General features: G+C 40.1%; 3 protein-coding genes across 3 annotated transcripts in view; 1 reads left to right on the plus strand and 2 right to left on the minus strand.

The window, feature by feature from the left end:
* The window catches only part of alkbh8 (alkB homolog 8, tRNA methyltransferase), an 11,048-nt gene extending 6,373 nt beyond the window's left edge, over nucleotides 1-4,675 (minus strand). Inside the window, exons 1-7 of the mRNA XM_068584099.1 lie at nucleotides 4,517-4,675; nucleotides 3,818-3,951; nucleotides 3,631-3,731; nucleotides 3,319-3,450; nucleotides 2,965-3,060; nucleotides 2,482-2,586; nucleotides 1,612-1,682 (exon numbers count right to left, since the gene is read on the minus strand). Of these exons, the coding sequence (XP_068440200.1) occupies nucleotides 1,612-1,682; nucleotides 2,482-2,586; nucleotides 2,965-3,060; nucleotides 3,319-3,450; nucleotides 3,631-3,731; nucleotides 3,818-3,951; nucleotides 4,517-4,654 (777 nt within the window). The 5' untranslated portion in view covers nucleotides 4,655-4,675. The remainder of the gene's footprint in view (nucleotides 1-1,611; nucleotides 1,683-2,481; nucleotides 2,587-2,964; nucleotides 3,061-3,318; nucleotides 3,451-3,630; nucleotides 3,732-3,817; nucleotides 3,952-4,516) is intronic.
* Nucleotides 4,676-10,365: 5,690 nt separating this feature from the next.
* On the plus strand, nucleotides 10,366-11,086 carry LOC137790584 (sarcolipin). Its single transcript, XM_068584962.1, has one exon. The coding sequence runs from the start codon at nucleotides 10,366-10,368 to the stop codon at nucleotides 10,459-10,461; it is 96 nt and encodes a 31-aa protein (XP_068441063.1). The 3' UTR covers nucleotides 10,462-11,086.
* Nucleotides 10,971-16,689, minus strand: kbtbd3 (kelch repeat and BTB (POZ) domain containing 3). Its single transcript, XM_068584961.1, has 10 exons — nucleotides 16,480-16,689; nucleotides 15,920-16,190; nucleotides 15,676-15,841; nucleotides 15,017-15,199; nucleotides 14,456-14,629; nucleotides 14,064-14,354; nucleotides 13,378-13,620; nucleotides 12,968-13,258; nucleotides 12,705-12,854; nucleotides 10,971-12,474 (listed from the first exon to the last, which is right to left on the minus strand). The coding sequence occupies exons 2-10, from the start codon at nucleotides 16,177-16,179 to the stop codon at nucleotides 12,328-12,330; spliced, it is 1,905 nt and encodes a 634-aa protein (XP_068441062.1). The 5' UTR covers nucleotides 16,180-16,190; nucleotides 16,480-16,689; the 3' UTR covers nucleotides 10,971-12,327.
* Between the last annotated feature and the right edge of the window lie 8 nt (nucleotides 16,690-16,697).

Genomic DNA, 16,697 nt, shown 5'->3' on the forward strand with positions numbered 1-16,697 from the left:
ATCCTGATGTTTCCTTACAGTGCATAACAGCAGGAGCTCTGCTGGGAAATTACATCTACACAATTTCAAACTGCATCGCTCTGACTTCTGACAGAAGGAAAATTGGATTTTGTGAAGCAGAGGTGTGTATGTGAATGAGGGGGGGGGGGGGGGGGGAGAGAGAGAGAGAGAGAGAGAGAGAAAGAAAGACAGACAAAGAGAGAGACGCAGGTGAGTGTTTATGTATGATTGTAATAGAGCTATGTACACGTAACACCAGCAAATTATCTGAACTTGACATGGCAACTAAAATCTGTAACACACGTTCTTCTGAGTAGTATTGGCCAATCGATAAAACCGACGGAATGCGATTAAATCAATGGTGCACTTTACTCAAGACTATTCATCAATCTCTCTCTCTCTCTCTCACACACACACACACACACACACACACACACACACACACACGATGATACACTAAAGAATTTGATCAAAGGTGGATTAACTTGTTACAACCACAGATTAAAGAAATAATAACAAAACCAGAGTACTTAAGACTTTGACACAAAATCACCAGGACAATGGAACAATATGTTCCCGCATTTTCTTTTTTTGCATTTTATTGTTAACTTGTTTGTTCAATGATAGTGAGTCCCACCGGCCCCTTTGTGTAAAAGGTGTATCACTTTTGTATCATATTTCCAAATAGTCTTTGAAAAATGTTATTTATTATATGCTCTATAACTGTTACATGACCATATTCAGCAGAGAATCTTGCTTGTGGGATTTTACAAATTCAATGCATTGTACTGATTAATATGTAATTGATAGTCGTGCACTGTCAGTGTGAGTATGACAGGTAACAGTTGATTGTTAATAGAGCCCCAGCTTTTCAGACTAGCAGGGACAGATGGGGTTTCGTCTAAAACAGTCACCCTGCAGAGACTAAACCAGCATCCCAGTGCCACGTGACACCCTCTAGTCACACCTGGGATAGTCAAGGACAAAGCAAAACCCACGTTTAAAAGGAAAATCTGGTTCACGAGTTGTTCACAAAATGTCCTAAAGCCAGGGACACCTCTGAAAGAGTCATTAACTACATTCTGTATCAATTGAATGCCACAGCGAGCATGAGATTATGACAGAGATGTTGCAAGCAAGGTGACACAATGTTCTCAGTAAAATCACAAGGACACAGAATCCAAACATACTGTTGCAAACACTCATCCCTGACAGTTGTGCCCTCTGAGACAGATGAATCACACTGGTCAGTGAAGTGACGGTAATATGATTGATTAATCCCCAACACAAACAGGCATACAAATAGAACACTTCTATATCCATTTGCATCCACATTAACTTTGCGTCCTTGTTTTACCCTATTAATGTGAAAACCTTTGTATTTGTATATTTTGTATTACACTTTTTTTCTTGAAATAATAAGCGTAACTTTCCTTGTAATTGTTGATGAATGCACCTTGAGCGTCAGCGGTCAATACTGGCTACACAAGCTGACAGACGAATGTTATAGTTGGGGTCAATTACCAACCAACGGAGCTGCATGAGTATTTCTCTGGACACTAGAGTTTGCGAAAAAGTTAAAAATCACAAAAAGATGGACTGACTTCTCACCTTTGACCCCAGGCTCAGTGATAGGATGGTGTCCTCAAAAGCAGAGTGAGTGTCCACGTGAGGAGGAATGCCTGTAAATATTATAAAATGTAGAGTTTTAATAGTCATATTAGTCAAAATGTATCACAGGTCTTTAACAAATAAAAGTGCTTAGTTTCAACTTGATTGTTGGGTTTCTAATGTACACCCTTTATGTTAGTGATGCATAACACTAACACAATTTTGACATGTAAGTATAGATCCAAACATACTTATCTACCATTCAGTTACACTTTATAAGGCTCTCAAATGTTTGCCAGTATTATACATATTGATAACTAAAAGAAACCAGAAACTTTCATCGGCCCTCATCAGTGCATTTAGGAGGTTCTGCTGCCACCCTGTGGTATAAGTCAATAAAATCCAAACGTGTGCCGAGATTTGTTTAGAACATTTAACTGAGTGGTTTTAAAAAACACAGTTTCTAGTCTACATCCAGTTTCTACAAGTCTTTACTTGATGGCCTCACCACTTACAATACAGCGGCAGCATCTGAAATAAATAAACTAAAAAACATCTCAAAGAGAAACCTACACTGTTTGAAATCCCTGCAGTTCAGAAGATAATATAGTTTTGATTAAGTATTGATTAATCATAGAGATAATCAGTTATTCCAGCAAATATTGTTTCTTTTACTGCACCAAGGTCGAAACATTGACATTGTTGTGATGTATTCGTGGGTATAAGGCATTTACTTATGAGAACATTGTATTTTTTGTGCTTGGAATAGCTGTCAATTTCTCTTTTTGTGGTCAGTCATCTTTACATAACCTCCGAAACGTATCCAAGTTTGTAATACGATACTGGTGAGTCACAACTGGATAAACGTACCTTGTCCAGACTCATACTGGTTGACAGTCAGCTGGTCTGGCAGGATGTCAATGTGTTTATTCCTCAGGCACCGCTCCAGAACAGGTAGACAGTCCTGAGGAATACCTGAACACACACACATGCACACACACACACACACACACGCACAAGCGCACACACGAGCGCACACACGAGCGCACACATGAGCGCACGCACGCACGCACAACACACACACACACACACACACCCTCTACAATATTGTGGCACACTATCCAATACATGAGTTATAGGTGAAAAAATAAATATAGAAATATCTTACGGCATTTTGTGTGTAAAAAATGTTTTAATATATTTGACAATGAAAAGTGTTTGATTTGAAGAAACAGTTGAGAACATTGTAATTAATTAATAAAAATGTATTTTAAAATGAGTGATGTATTGGCCAAAACAGTAAAAATGCTTAAGATTAAAATATTTAGATTACATTTTTAAATGGATGCTTACCTGCAGGTAACGGCTTGTCTTTATCCACGTTGTTGTTGTCATAGCGAAATTCAAAGCCATAATGTTTGACTCTTCTATGCTTCAGAGCTTTTTGAGCTAAAAGGCATTAGAATGAAGTCAGCAAATAATGTTAACATTCTTGGATTGCTTATCTGAATTATAGACAATAGTTTTGTACATTATACTTAGTTCATTATACTTGATTCATTAAGGTGCTGTCATTTGACTTCTACCCAGGTTTATGACAAGATTTAATCAAGTTCCTAGGTGATCATGAGAAGCTCTAAATAGCAACTAAAGCCAGAACTTGATAAACAAACACAAACAGGCAAAGCAAATTACGCAATCCTATACCAGTGACATCATCATTAGTAGACGACCAGTCTATAGCAGCGAGCAGCAAATCCTCTTCTTCCGGAGAAACAAAATCCTCCACCAAGACTAATCCTTCAGGCAAAGGAACGGACACTTCCTCTTCACAGGTTACTACATAAACAGAACATACAGTGAGGAGGTTTCTTATTGGACATTATATCCAGAGCATAAAACACACAAACATAAAAAATGTTTTTCTTCAGCTATCCAACTTACTGATAAAACATGCTGTAAACAATGCTTCAATTGACTACAGCAGACCTGACAGTAAGTATTGTTTAAGTAAAGTACCATAGTTGACATAACTGAGGTAGAGTGTGACGCTGGTCTCTCCACATTGAAGCTTTTTCCCATTGAGGTGGATGTGGGCTTTCCGAGCACTCTCTTCAGATCTGGAAACAAAATGACAAAAGCGTGTGAGTTTCAGGGAGGTTGCAACAACTTCCTGGTGTCATTATAGTAATGTCCGTATCAGTACCTGTATGTGACGAAAGCGTAAGGCTTGTGAGGGTGCATGATCAGGGTCTCCAGCTCTCCCATCTCTTTCAGCGTTGCAGAAAGCTCCTCTCGACGAACTCCGTTCCCCAGGCCACCATTCGCCACCACCAAACTCTGCAGAAAAGACAGAAGTTGACTGGTTGATTTTATAGAGACCAGTTTAACAACATGAACAATTTGAAAGATGACATTCAAAACAGGCTAACCACTGTTTGAAATATCAATGCATTTAACTGGACTTAATGTATCAAGACTGTAATTATTTCCTAATATACATCCAAACAGCCCAAAGCACACTTACAAACTCATCTTCATATGCTCTGTTCTCTTGACACACATTTCCTGTTGGCATTGCATGTAACACTAAAGTAAATCCCTGTCGAAACTATGACTTAACATTTCAAACTGATCCAAACTTGTGGCTATAACAACAAAGTTTAAACCTCCATTATTATTTCTTTTAAACCACTGAAAACAAGCTAATATTAAAGTAATACTTGCAAATAAGCAAGAGAGCTACTTGCCTGCGCTCTTTCATTCAACTCACTTAACGGAAAACAACTTTGCATTGTATTTACTGCGTTTACTAACTGTAAATGTAGTAGCGAGAAGAGGCTAAGTCTTAGCTAGCGCTCATTTTGCTGCCACTTCCTGTCTATAGATATGTGTTTTCAGTTACCTTGGTAGGCTGCGGGGCTGTGCTGATGCCTTCATGTTTTAGCAAAGTGTGACTGGCTTTTAACTGTTTACGAAGAACTTTTCTGTCTTCTTTACTCCTTCTGACAGCTTCTACGTTATTTTTCACACCTGCATCCATGGTACGTCGTTTTTATTTTGTCCGGGTGAAACAAGGCTCAAACTGTGAACGTTCCCGACTGGTTCTCATCCCCGGAGAGCAGAGCCACCATGCACAGTTCCGCCTTATGATTGATTACCAGCATTAATGGCTCCTTTAAAACCCTTTTCATGGCAGGTATGTTAACATGTCCACGCACAAAACGCACAATGGGAACTAAAGCCATTAACAATGACTGCGTGTGTCCCATCAGTTACAATGTGTTGCAGTTATTAAATGTAGGCGTATACGTTTGGCAGTGTAAAATATTAAGTGTGAACATCTACGTTTTCCTCTGGTTCAAACAAGATAATGGAAGAAAGTCTATATTTGTTACTCGGCAGTACGTCCAGTGGTATTACTGTTTGTTATTTGTACTTTCCATGGGTTGCCTCATACTCTAATACTGGTATAATACTGTAGTGTAGGCTGTAATATCACAGCTGCGACATATTGTTCTGTTGTTAATAATTGAATACCTCTTTCTCTTCCAGCGTTAACGACCCTTCTCTTTTCTCTTTTAAACTACCTTTTTTTCACTTGGCCTTAGTAACATTCAGTGGTTTGCTGTTCTCTTAAATAGGATCTGAACACTGATGGCAAATCTGTGTTGCATGTCTAATATCCCAACAAAAGACAGACAAAAGTGCTTCAGGGATCATTCCTTAGGGCCTAGGCCCTGCTAACTTGATACTGTGGAATACAAATGTAAGAAGACAGGATGACTATCTTGGGGAGACTGTTCGGTATTCCATTTCATTCATCAATCATCAGACCAGACTCAAATTTTGGCACCCGATGATAGCCTTGTATTACATAAGAACTAAAGAGTATTATCAACAGACTAGCTGGCTAATTCTAATGCATCCTTTACAAGAAAACACAATACTTAGATACTGATCAGATGCAAGCAGTCCTTCACATTCAGGCATGTTGCTAAATTGTCATTGATGTATTCTGTCTCTTGTTTTGTTGTTTTTTTGCCCTGATTTCTGCTCTTTGTCTGCTTCCTCCCTCAAAGGAGTCAATTAGCTTAGATCTTACATTTGGATTCCTCTACAGTCCCTTCGGGTGTGAGTATGTGCTCCAGCATGTGTTTGTGAGCATGAAACTTTCGTGTCAGCGTGTGTGATTATACACAAGGGTGTTGTGTAATGAAGCCCTCACCTGTCCTCAGCCATCTCAGTAATTACAGTGCCAGGCTGAGGTCTGACCAGTGGGAACCCTTCGTTGTCCTATCAGCACGCTCAGTTTAGTCAACAAAACAACAGCTGGTAAGACAGGAGACTGTGGCTGCCCTCTCCAACAACATTAATACACTCTGCTACATCTTGTTTTAAAACCAGTCAAATGAATAAAGAATACATAGTTTTCTTGCCTTTGTCTGTGTTCAATAATGCCCAGAGACTTCTGTCAAGTACAATTGCTGGGTGATTGATCAGGGCCCGCGGTAGAAAAGGGTAATCCAATAGTCTGAGTTAATCTGACTTCCTAAAGGTCTTAGTTGAACAAAACAATCTCACCACTAGCTCAATTAAGTAGTTGCTCTGGAGTTTTTAAACACACAACTTTTATCAGCATTTAGAGTAGTTACTTGTACTCAAAAATGTATATTTTTCTTGAGCACTTTATCATGCAATTTATTTGTCATGCAAACTGCCTTAAAACTGAGGTTCAACATAATTTTTTTGACATTGGAAACAGACGTGATAAATAATCTCACAACAAAGTCCACTATCGCTGATAAATGATCCATCTGATCTAAAGATTATGGATTTTTGGCTTGAGATTTGTTTCTCAACTGCTGTTTTCAGACAAAATGCATCTCACGATAAATCTAATTTCAACAGTAGATTTCAGAATTGGTCAGCCATGAATTTGTGATCAGAGAGTGTCAACGTTCTACAAAGTGGAAAAATCCCTTTCAGGTTATAAACACAAGATTAGGAGGATATTTTCCTTGCCACTGCTGGAGAGAATCAGCCAAGTTCTGAAAAAGCAGGGTCATGGTAAGAACTAGAGTGGAACCCACAATCCCCATGTGCATGGATAGATTCATGAATACTTTCCAGAGCATGGTCATTATGTTCAATCTTATTAAAAAAAACATATAACTGATGTGCAACCTGATCATTTTAATGTATGTACACTGCCAAAGGTTTGTCTTGCATTACAGATCCCAACAAGAGAAGACAAATCATGCTGTGTCACTGAGGAATTTACAGATCAGTCTATTCACTGACTAACTGGCAGCTACAATGGATAAGAGGCAGACAGAAGTTACTAATTGAGGTATTTGGCAGCAGATCTGATGCTCAAACATAATATCGCAACTGGCCTAAAGTATAAACAAGCCTGAGCTTTGTTTTTGCTGTGCGTATCTCAGGATCACAGTCAGCTGAGATGAATTCCTGTCTCTCCTCCAATCAAAGCACCCTCTCGTAGGAAAGATTTAGACACTGACCTTAGAGATTAAGATAAAACATTCAGTGCTATGTATACATCAATATTTAGGCTAAACCACAGGACATAACTTAACAAATAAGTGCATATAGGGAAAAGTTCCACATAAAACATTGTGACTTGGTTGTCAGATGAAAAAATATATGATCTATGTACTTTTTAAATTACAGCAGAAGTAAAATAAGAGTTTGTTGTATTTAAAGCGTATATCTTTTAGCATGACTTTTGTACTCTTATTTATGATAGAAATATTAACTTTCATGCTTTAAACAATATACAAATATTCTCTTAGTGAGTTTTAGAGGCACTGGTAGATTGTTAGCTTTCAACAGAGCCAGGCTAGCTGTTTTCTATGCTAAGCTACGCTAATTACCTTTCTCTTAATATTGAGAGTAGATGTAAGTGACCCTAAAATTACTACCAATGTTATTATTTGCTGAACTTCTAGAGCATATATTTATAATAATAATACATCTCATGTTGAGGATTAATACCACACTTTTGTCTTTACACTAGATTTGAAGCTACAGCCAGCAGGTGTTTAGTTTATTATAAACACTGAAAGCCAACTTTTATATTATTGATGATTTTATTTGTCCTTTTTTTACCATAGCATTCACATATGACAACCATAACATTGTCACAAACCCTCACTGGTAATAAACAATAGTCTTATATTGTGCATGGATACATAGCAACCCAGAATGTGTGAAATGGTGTCTCTGAGGGTTTGTTGACACTCCCCTGTCTCTCTACTGATTTAGAGAGTAACCTTGCCAGTGCTTTTATATCTTAACCACACACAGCTGTCATAGTGGGGCTTGGTCCACCCCGCACAGAGATGCCTGTACACCTCGGTCTGCTTTATTCAATCACCCAGCCGTGACAATGGGAATCCCTGGGTCAAATAGCTATTGGTTCAACATTGGTAGGGCTACAATGGCAGACACTTTGATCTGTTAAATTCTCAAGGAAAGATCTTGGAATCCTGTGATGAAAGGTTCAAGGGAGCCAAGCTCATACACACTTTGTCCTGCTGTAACCCCTCTGTCTGTGAGGGAGAAAGGGTGTCAAGGGGGTTTAACATTAGATCAGAGATAATCACAGATCACAGTTTTAAGCAGCTGTCAAGTGTAAAATGAACTGAGAGGTTCATGTGGTAAAGTGTCAAAATCCCTTTCTTAACGCCAGCATAGCAGGAAGAAGGTAAAAGAACAATGGTTATACATTACAGAGAGAGAGAGAGAGAGAGAGAGAGAGAGAGAGAGAGAGAGAGAGAGAGAGAGAGAGAGAGAGAGAGAGAGAGAGAGAGAGAGAAACACTTCACTACAATCTACATATATTTAAAGGAATAGTTTTGGCAAATACATTGTTTTTGTATTCCTGGTGGATACATTGGATGAAAGGACTGACACCACTTTATCTTTGTTTAGCATAAAGACTGGAAGCAGGGAGAAACAGCGTGCCTGGATTTGTCCAAAAGCAGCAACATCTGCTCACTAATTAACACATAGCATCTTCGTTGTTTAATGTCACAGCACAGTCAGTACTGGTAGCTCAGTAGCTTTTCAGATCATTTCAGTTAGAAATAGAAATAGAATGACAGAAACTAAACAAAAATACTAAAGGGATGAGGGTCTGTTATTGTTAATTATCAAAAGGGTTATGCTCTCCATAGCATGTCACTCTGCTCTCTTCTTTCGCTTCTGTCACCCACAGGCTGACCTCTACCATTAGACCCAGCCTCTTTAGATGGCAAACATGACCACTTGAGCCAGGGTATTGTTTACTCTTGTTTCCAGTCGTTATGCTAAGCTAAGTTTACCAGCTTCTGGCTGTAACTCCATATCCACCATACACAAGAGTGGCATCAATCTTTCAGGACCTACACATTATTCTATTGTCATCCAGCAGTCCCAAATAATATTAATAGCATCTCAAGTGCAGTAGCATGATATTACTTTTTTAAGTATCGAAACAACAAAGGGAGGAATCAACCTTTCATTTTCTTCTATGACTGGTCAGACAGCATGATGAACTGTGGTATCAGCTGGATTTTAATCTACATGCCCCCACATTTTGGAGAGGTCACTCTGTTATTCTTCTTTGCCCCTGTGCATAACTCACACCCACTGAGTGATACTGTTACAGTTTGCTATAGCCATCAGAACACATTGGTATTGTGTTTGGAACAACTGTAATCCACCTAGTATCTGCAATGTTGTTTTATAAATAACCCTGGTTCCCTCCACTGTTGTGGGTCTCTGTAAGAGGGAGACTCTGTATGGTTATAGATGGAAAAGCCCAGTGGATGAGTTTGTGGAAAATAGGGCACTCTATTGGTTGTTTAATTGGTATGTGACATCAGCCTGGGTGTATGTGAAACATGGGCGGTCCGCTACGGTGACTACTTTAGGAGCCGGGCCCTTACCCTGGCGACCGAAGAGAGCTATACAGCAGCAAGGAGACCAGCTGCTAATAGATGCGCCGGAGAAGAAGTGCCACGATATAATTTTCAGTACAAAGACAAGCTATCTGAGATCAAGTACTACTGGAACACATACAAACTTCTGCTTTCTCCTCTTCCTGCTCATAGTGAGATTGCTGCCAAAAGAAGAAAGGTAACAGCTCTGGCTACATCTGATTTTGTGTTATCATTCTGAATAATGTTGTCATTGTTGGGTAAATAATAAGGACGACCAATCCAATCCAAATCTTTCAAAAAGTGATGAACAGCTAAGAAATTAAAACGATTACAAAGGGGCTTGTATCTGTTTTGTTCCTGCATCAATAACGTTCCCAGACAGCACTTTCTAACCTGATCACATGTATGATAGTGCATCATTAAGTATGCTTCGCTGGTGTGTGCATCATCTCCTATGTGTGTATGAGGGGATATTGTTGGGCCTCTCCCTGCTGAGTGATGGAACATGTGTAATGACCCGCTTAAGAAGTAGCCTATCCCTCCAATCTATGATAACAGAGGCGACAAACATGCACACGCAAAACATCAGCATATGTGCCACTGAAGATACACATCGGCTTATATAAATATATGCTTTTACATTATTTGCCTTGGTCATACCTGTATTATATATTTCATTGCTCATATCTCTCTACAGCTCTCAGGACCAGTCCCAGCTCCAAATAAAAAAACACCCAACATCTGCATCCTTCGTACTCGTCTCCTTCTTTCCTCCCGGCCTGCTCTACTCGGCTGTGATACCAGCATGGACCGCTCGGTACAGGAGCTGTTCCTCAACTTCATGATCGTCTTAGTCACTGTGCTCTTGATGTGGCTGCTGGTGAAAGTTTACCAGGACTGAACCATGGAGCAACAAGAGACGAGATGAACGAGAGGCAAAGAAGACCGAGAGATGTGTGTGGATCGAAGCCAACCTGAATGTTGTGGAACTTTGCTGCTGATGGATTCCTCTTCAGACACAGTGTTTACATCGTTTTGCTCTTTTTGCTTGGTCTAGTTCAGAGCTCTACAACTATGTGATTGTTACAGACAGGGCAGATTGTCAATTACAAACTAGTCTTGGATCAGAATTTGTTTTGAGATGGTTTTTGAAAGTTGCCTTGCATTTTTTTTGGCAAGAGCCAAATGGGAAGTCACGATGTGAGGGTGAATAAACATAAACAGGTGTTTTAAAGCGTCAGCTATTAGACACAGCAATGTCACATAAACAGGAGTACATGCAGTATCCCATGTGTCGTGCATGTGACATTGATACATGACCCATGCTGTGAGTAAATGTAGATACTAAATTTACTCAAAGAAGACAACATCTACACAAACAATGAAGCATTATGTTTATGTTCACTTCTCGCCAATAAACAGTCTTTCATTTGTTGGATTAGTTTTCTCTTTCATAACACACGTACTTTGCTTTTATCATTTACACTGTAAAGCCTTTATTTTTCTCCTGCTTTCTGAAGCTTTAAGAGATTTTGTTCTTTGAAGCTACAGAGGGTTTCTCTGTGATAGTTGCACATTTTCATCAAACAAGCAGCTTTTAAAGATTATCAGGTCATTTCTGCATTGATCACATGTAGAATTATACATTATGAGAGGAGAAGCAGGGCATGCATGGATACACAACAGTCTGAAACATAATGCACATACTTCAAAATGAATCATTTAAGAAGTATTACCATTCAATTATTTTAGTAGAGTACTAAATAGTCTAATAAGTGATGTACTAAATATACAATATATTTTTTTATTTTTCCCAGACAAGTACCCTCTTACCAGTGCAAAGCATTTTTAGTTGAATAAAAGATGTAATCCACAGCGCTGTGCCATCAGTGTCTGATTTTATATAGAACATATACAATTCAGTTGATGAACTTACATTTATATTTCATTGAATATTCAATTAATAACTATTTTCAAAGGATTTTTCAATGGATTTTAAATATATTTTATTTTATCTCACATATCCCCAGGAGTTCCTTCGCGTACCCCCATGTGAGAACTACTGGTCTAATATATATGAGCAGGTCTTCATCAGCTAAAAACAAAGAGGAAGACAAATCTGAAAAATGACCGACCCATAAATAGGACCATTTTCTAAAAATATCACAACATAATGTGTATTTTCTAATCTGTACCATCTCGTGAAGCACATTTAATTTGAAGGAACTCATACGTTAATGTGTATTTATGCCAAAACAAAGTCATTTGAACCATTCATGATGAAAATACCTCAAATGCAGGAAAAGGACACTGAATTCCCCCCTGAAACCTGACTAAATGAAGCTTCAAAAGTGACAAACGTACAGATACTGTGAGTTCTTCTTCAGGGTAATTCTCATTTTCGCAGGGAAAAATATTCCATTACTAAAATAGGATCACAATAGGAGAATAGTCTTCTGATCTATAGGGTTCCCGGATGGGAGAGACCAGATTTTGAATGACACAACAGAGATCCTGTTACAGCAGCTGCTTCACACATACAAAGTTAAGGATTAAAGTATTTAAATAAAACATAAAAAGATCTGGCTTTGGTGCTCTCGCATTACGATGATGTTCGAGTGATGCAGTGATAGTCAAAGATTGTCATTCTTTCAGTCAGCTGTCTGTCATGCACAGAGGTTTGAAGCCTTTAAGGGAACGTTGTGGGTACTGCTCACATCAGTGACACATGTAACACACACACACGTATGTATCCACTAACATGTCTTTATGAGTGTGTGTCTGCTGTGCATAATGCAGTGTCACTCCATGGGTCTTTGTATCTATTAAAGTTAATTAGCTGGCAGTGGAACTCAGTGAGAGCTCTGGGCATGGGGGTCACTTCCTCCCATTGGTTTCTCTCTCTGTGGTACACCTGTACGGGTCACAAGAATACAGACAGATCTCAGAAGACGAATACCCTCTGTTTGTCTTTGCAATGGAATCATTTATGTCCAAACATGTCTCTGGTGAGCTGCTGATCACATCCTTAAGGCCTTTACGAAAGCAAGGACACATTTTGGCACCAAGTGGCCTCCATCTTCAGCTTATGAACATTTTTGAACACCACTTTTAGCCAATACTAGTCAAAATAGCTTCTCTCACCTGAACTTCATCGGTGATCTCGTCAGGTGAATAGTCTCCGCCCAGGATGTAGATTCTGTCTTTCAGACCAACCGCTCCAGCATTGAACCCGGCGCACTCAAATGACCCTTCACCCTTCCACACGCAGGTCTCTGGACAAAAACTGTAGACCTGTATGTAGAACATGAACCTGCTCAGCAAACCTAACCGACATAAGCCCTTTTGAATGCCCTCACACTACAATGCAATGACTGACAAACATTCATGCCCATCTGATGGCTGACCTTGTAAGTGGACAGGTCACAGAGGTGCAGTGTGTTATTTATTGACACTGCCTTGACCAGTGTAGCATGGAAGAACTGGCCAAACTCTGCCACCAGGCGGCTCCACTGGTCCTGCTGGGCGTCGTAGCAGAAGAAGCTGTCCAGTGAGGGGTTAAAGGAGTCGGTGACCTCCACCTCTGAGCCCAATGCATAGATAAGGCTTCCACAAGCACTGGCCTCCGGGTAGAAGATGGCAGTGGGCAGCGGGCTGACTGAGCACCAGGTCTGGATCAGAGGGTTATAATACTCCACCTAGAATATATGATAGAAAAGAACCACATTTGTACTGCACGTCAAAAAAGATCCACACTTAATAATCGAGTACTGAATGTATATCTTAACCCGATTGTATATAAATGAGACACCGTTACCTCCAGCAGACTAGGAGCTCCCTCTCTCGGTCCCTTGGTCCGTCCTCCAATGACGTACACTCGGTCCAGGCAGGTTACAGCTGTGTGCATGGTTCTGGGCTTTTGCATGGCAGGTGCACGCGTGCAAGTTCGGGTCACAGGACAGAGGCACCAAACCTCGTCCATAGCATCATGGAACGGCTCTGCCACATGGAGACGTATTGCCCGACAACAATTACCCCGGCAGCCCCCTGTCACGAACATCTTAGATCCAGTGGAAAGACGACATGTTGGCCAATTTTTTCAAGCTATAACTGAGAGAATGATTTAAAAAACCATGACGTAATCTACGCTGCCCCCCTCAAATATGGTTCTCATTTTACATTTGTTCTCTAAATCAGGAGGTTGGGAACCTCTGAATGGATCCAAAGATAAAGTTTAGGGTAAAAGATAATTAAAGGATTAAATAGTAGTAAAAAATAGTTTTATGTTTCTTTCTTTTCCTGAATTGTTTTTTAGTTCTTTTGAAATAAGACTTTTACTGGCGTACCTGGCGACCTTGTGAGGTCTCTAACGCGCTTAAACAAAACAATCTGGGGAAGAAATCTCACAAGACATACCGACAGCAAGGGTCACAAATTGACAAACGGGTTAGGAATCACTGCCCCAGAAAGCAGCAGGATTCGAGGTCCAATCCCAAAACGTACCTTCTCAGCAAAGCTTGTAAGGCAGGATCCTGGTGGGTCTGGCATTGCAGCGCCCCCCTGTCCGTGCCCTGTCCTCAGCTCTTTCCACTGGTCTGTTTCCAGACAGTAGCAGAAGGTGTGGCGGATATCTCCGTTCTCCTCTGTTTTGTGAATGTAGATGTAACTCTGTGTGGTGGCTGGCCTGGCGTCGGAGAGCAAGCCGTCGTCCTGGTCCTGCCTGCTGAGAGCCTCTGAGAGCAGGGCGAGACACGACTTACCATCGCAGAGGAGGGCCTCTGAGTCACGCAGAGTCTGAGAGAGACGGTGAGGGGGCGCACAGGAAGGTTGAGACAATCACAAGACCACACTGTATAATAAAAATCCCAAATCCCACAGATGCAGCATACACTTACCTTAAGTACAGGCGCAGGTACATGATGGAGTCTGGTTAGAGATAACAAGCCCGACAACAGTTTTTGTCTTCCTGAGAGATTATGGTGTGTCCATCTAAGAAGTGACATCACCGCGGCCTCCTCATTGGGAATGTTCAGAGCATCTGAACTTAGGCAAGCTTCCAACATATTCACCTATTAGAAGCAATTGAAATAGTAAATACTGAGTTCAGGCTTTTTGATGTAGGCGGAACAATAATTAGATCGTATGTCAAATCAAATCGACTTCGAACACTATTATTACTAAGAAAGATTTTTTTTATGTGTAATTATAGTAACAATGTTAAGCCCTAGCATAGAAATTAGATGAGTTATGAGCACAGTACCGCATTTTATACATGCACTTGATTAAATCATTTGAAACCCTTCAAATACTTTTTCCTACTTTTTCCTATCCTACATCGTTCTAAATCAAAGTCTTTTAAGGCCAAAATTGCTGTAACATATTAGCAAATAATCTACAGAATTTACATCCTTATATAAACTAAAATTATGTCCTTATCTCATCAATTTTTAACGCACCTGCATATCCAGAAAGTCTTGGGTTTTGGAAAGGTCAGAGAAGTTTTGAACCACAAACTCATTGGCACTTTGGAGGAGGGAGGCAGAGCCGTAGGCCTCAGCGAGGGAGAAGAGGGACAGACAATTACTGAGGTCCAGGGTTCCTATCAGGAAGTTGCTGCATGCATGGGACAAGACTGGCACCTGGGGACACATACAGGACATGTTTAAAAAAAACTGGCAACAAGTACATAACCTTATTAAGGGTGTCTTTTCAAATTTTGTTTGTTTTCAAACTCTGTTCATTATGCTTGTTTAATATTAATGATGTAAATTTAACATCTCCAAACTCATTTTATTTTTGCAGCTACGGTAACAAACTCTCCCTACAGTCACATTTTGAGTTTTTGCCAAGAGACAAAATGTACAATAGACAAAGTTAAAGGTGACTTTGACTGATGATTTACAAGAAATCAGAAAATATTGTGAATATTGTGATAATGAATTATTTTAGCCACAATAACAGTGTGGTGAAAATCTGATATTTTGACAGCACTAACTGTGACATGTCCAAATGTGAGGTTTTTGAATAGTAACACCAAGACAGATGAGAAGGCACTGGTTAGGGCACAAATTTAGCAAAAAAGTATGTTTTAAAGAAAAAAATGTTGTTTTTCTACCTGCAGAAAAGAGGCCAGCTGAAACAGCATGTCTACATTGCCATCAGTGATGAGTGTCTCTCCAGAATAGGCAAAGTCCAGGAAAGAACCCACTGCTACTGGACACTGGTTACCCAGAGTCACTGAACCATCACCACGCTCTTTCATGTCCACCTCAAACATGGCCCTAAAGACATAACAGTTACTTTATTAATCGGTAGATGGTTAGGTAGGTAGTGGAAAGAAAGACACACAGATAGACTACCTGAAGAAATCACTGCATGCTGCAAGCACACAGCGATGGCAGGGAAAACTGTGTTCCTGGACCTCAATGGTGAAGTCAAACATCAAGCCTTGCTCTCTGAATGATCTGAGCACCCCCAGCAGCTGGAGTCCGTGTGCCTCAGGCACCCGCAGCAGGGTCCGGCACTCTGGGACACCATTGCCTTGTGGAGTACTGCCAGGTGTACTACTCGGGGGGCTGCTGGCGATAATACGGGACGATGACTCTTGTGACTCATCCATCTTCCTAAATTCTACCGATATAAAAAACTAGAATCAAAGATCAAAATGCATTTTCGCACAATATAGTGAGCATGAGAAAAAGGGGTGCATGATATATGGTGACAGAAAAAAGTTTGAGGAATGATCTGGCGTCTAGCACCTTCAGTATTGCCAGCGCACCGTTGAAATACAGATATTAGGTTACATATCACATGAGATAATGAATCACTTTTAAAAGTCCAACACATACAAGTAATATAAATACAGGTGTAATATAGAGATATGTTGTCTGAAGAAGAACATGCACTATAAGCGACTCACTGTGTCAGCACCTCGGACAGCTCTATCTCTCTCTCACGCCATTCTGACTTCCGGAAGCGAAAAATCACGAAACGACTTGGGCAGCTTTTTCTCTTTTACCGGCCATATTTGTCGGCATCATATTTTCTGAAAGCGCACCGAAGTGTTGCTGATATTGAGATATTAATCTCTTTTATAAAAGCCCTTGAGCTGCGTGTGCAAGTATGCGGCTCTTTATT

This window comes from Clinocottus analis, unplaced genomic scaffold (genome assembly GCF_023055335.1).
Source record: "Clinocottus analis isolate CAN_PGR_092001 unplaced genomic scaffold, fCliAna1.0.p SCAF_2, whole genome shotgun sequence".
NCBI lineage: Eukaryota > Metazoa > Chordata > Actinopteri > Perciformes > Cottidae > Clinocottus > Clinocottus analis.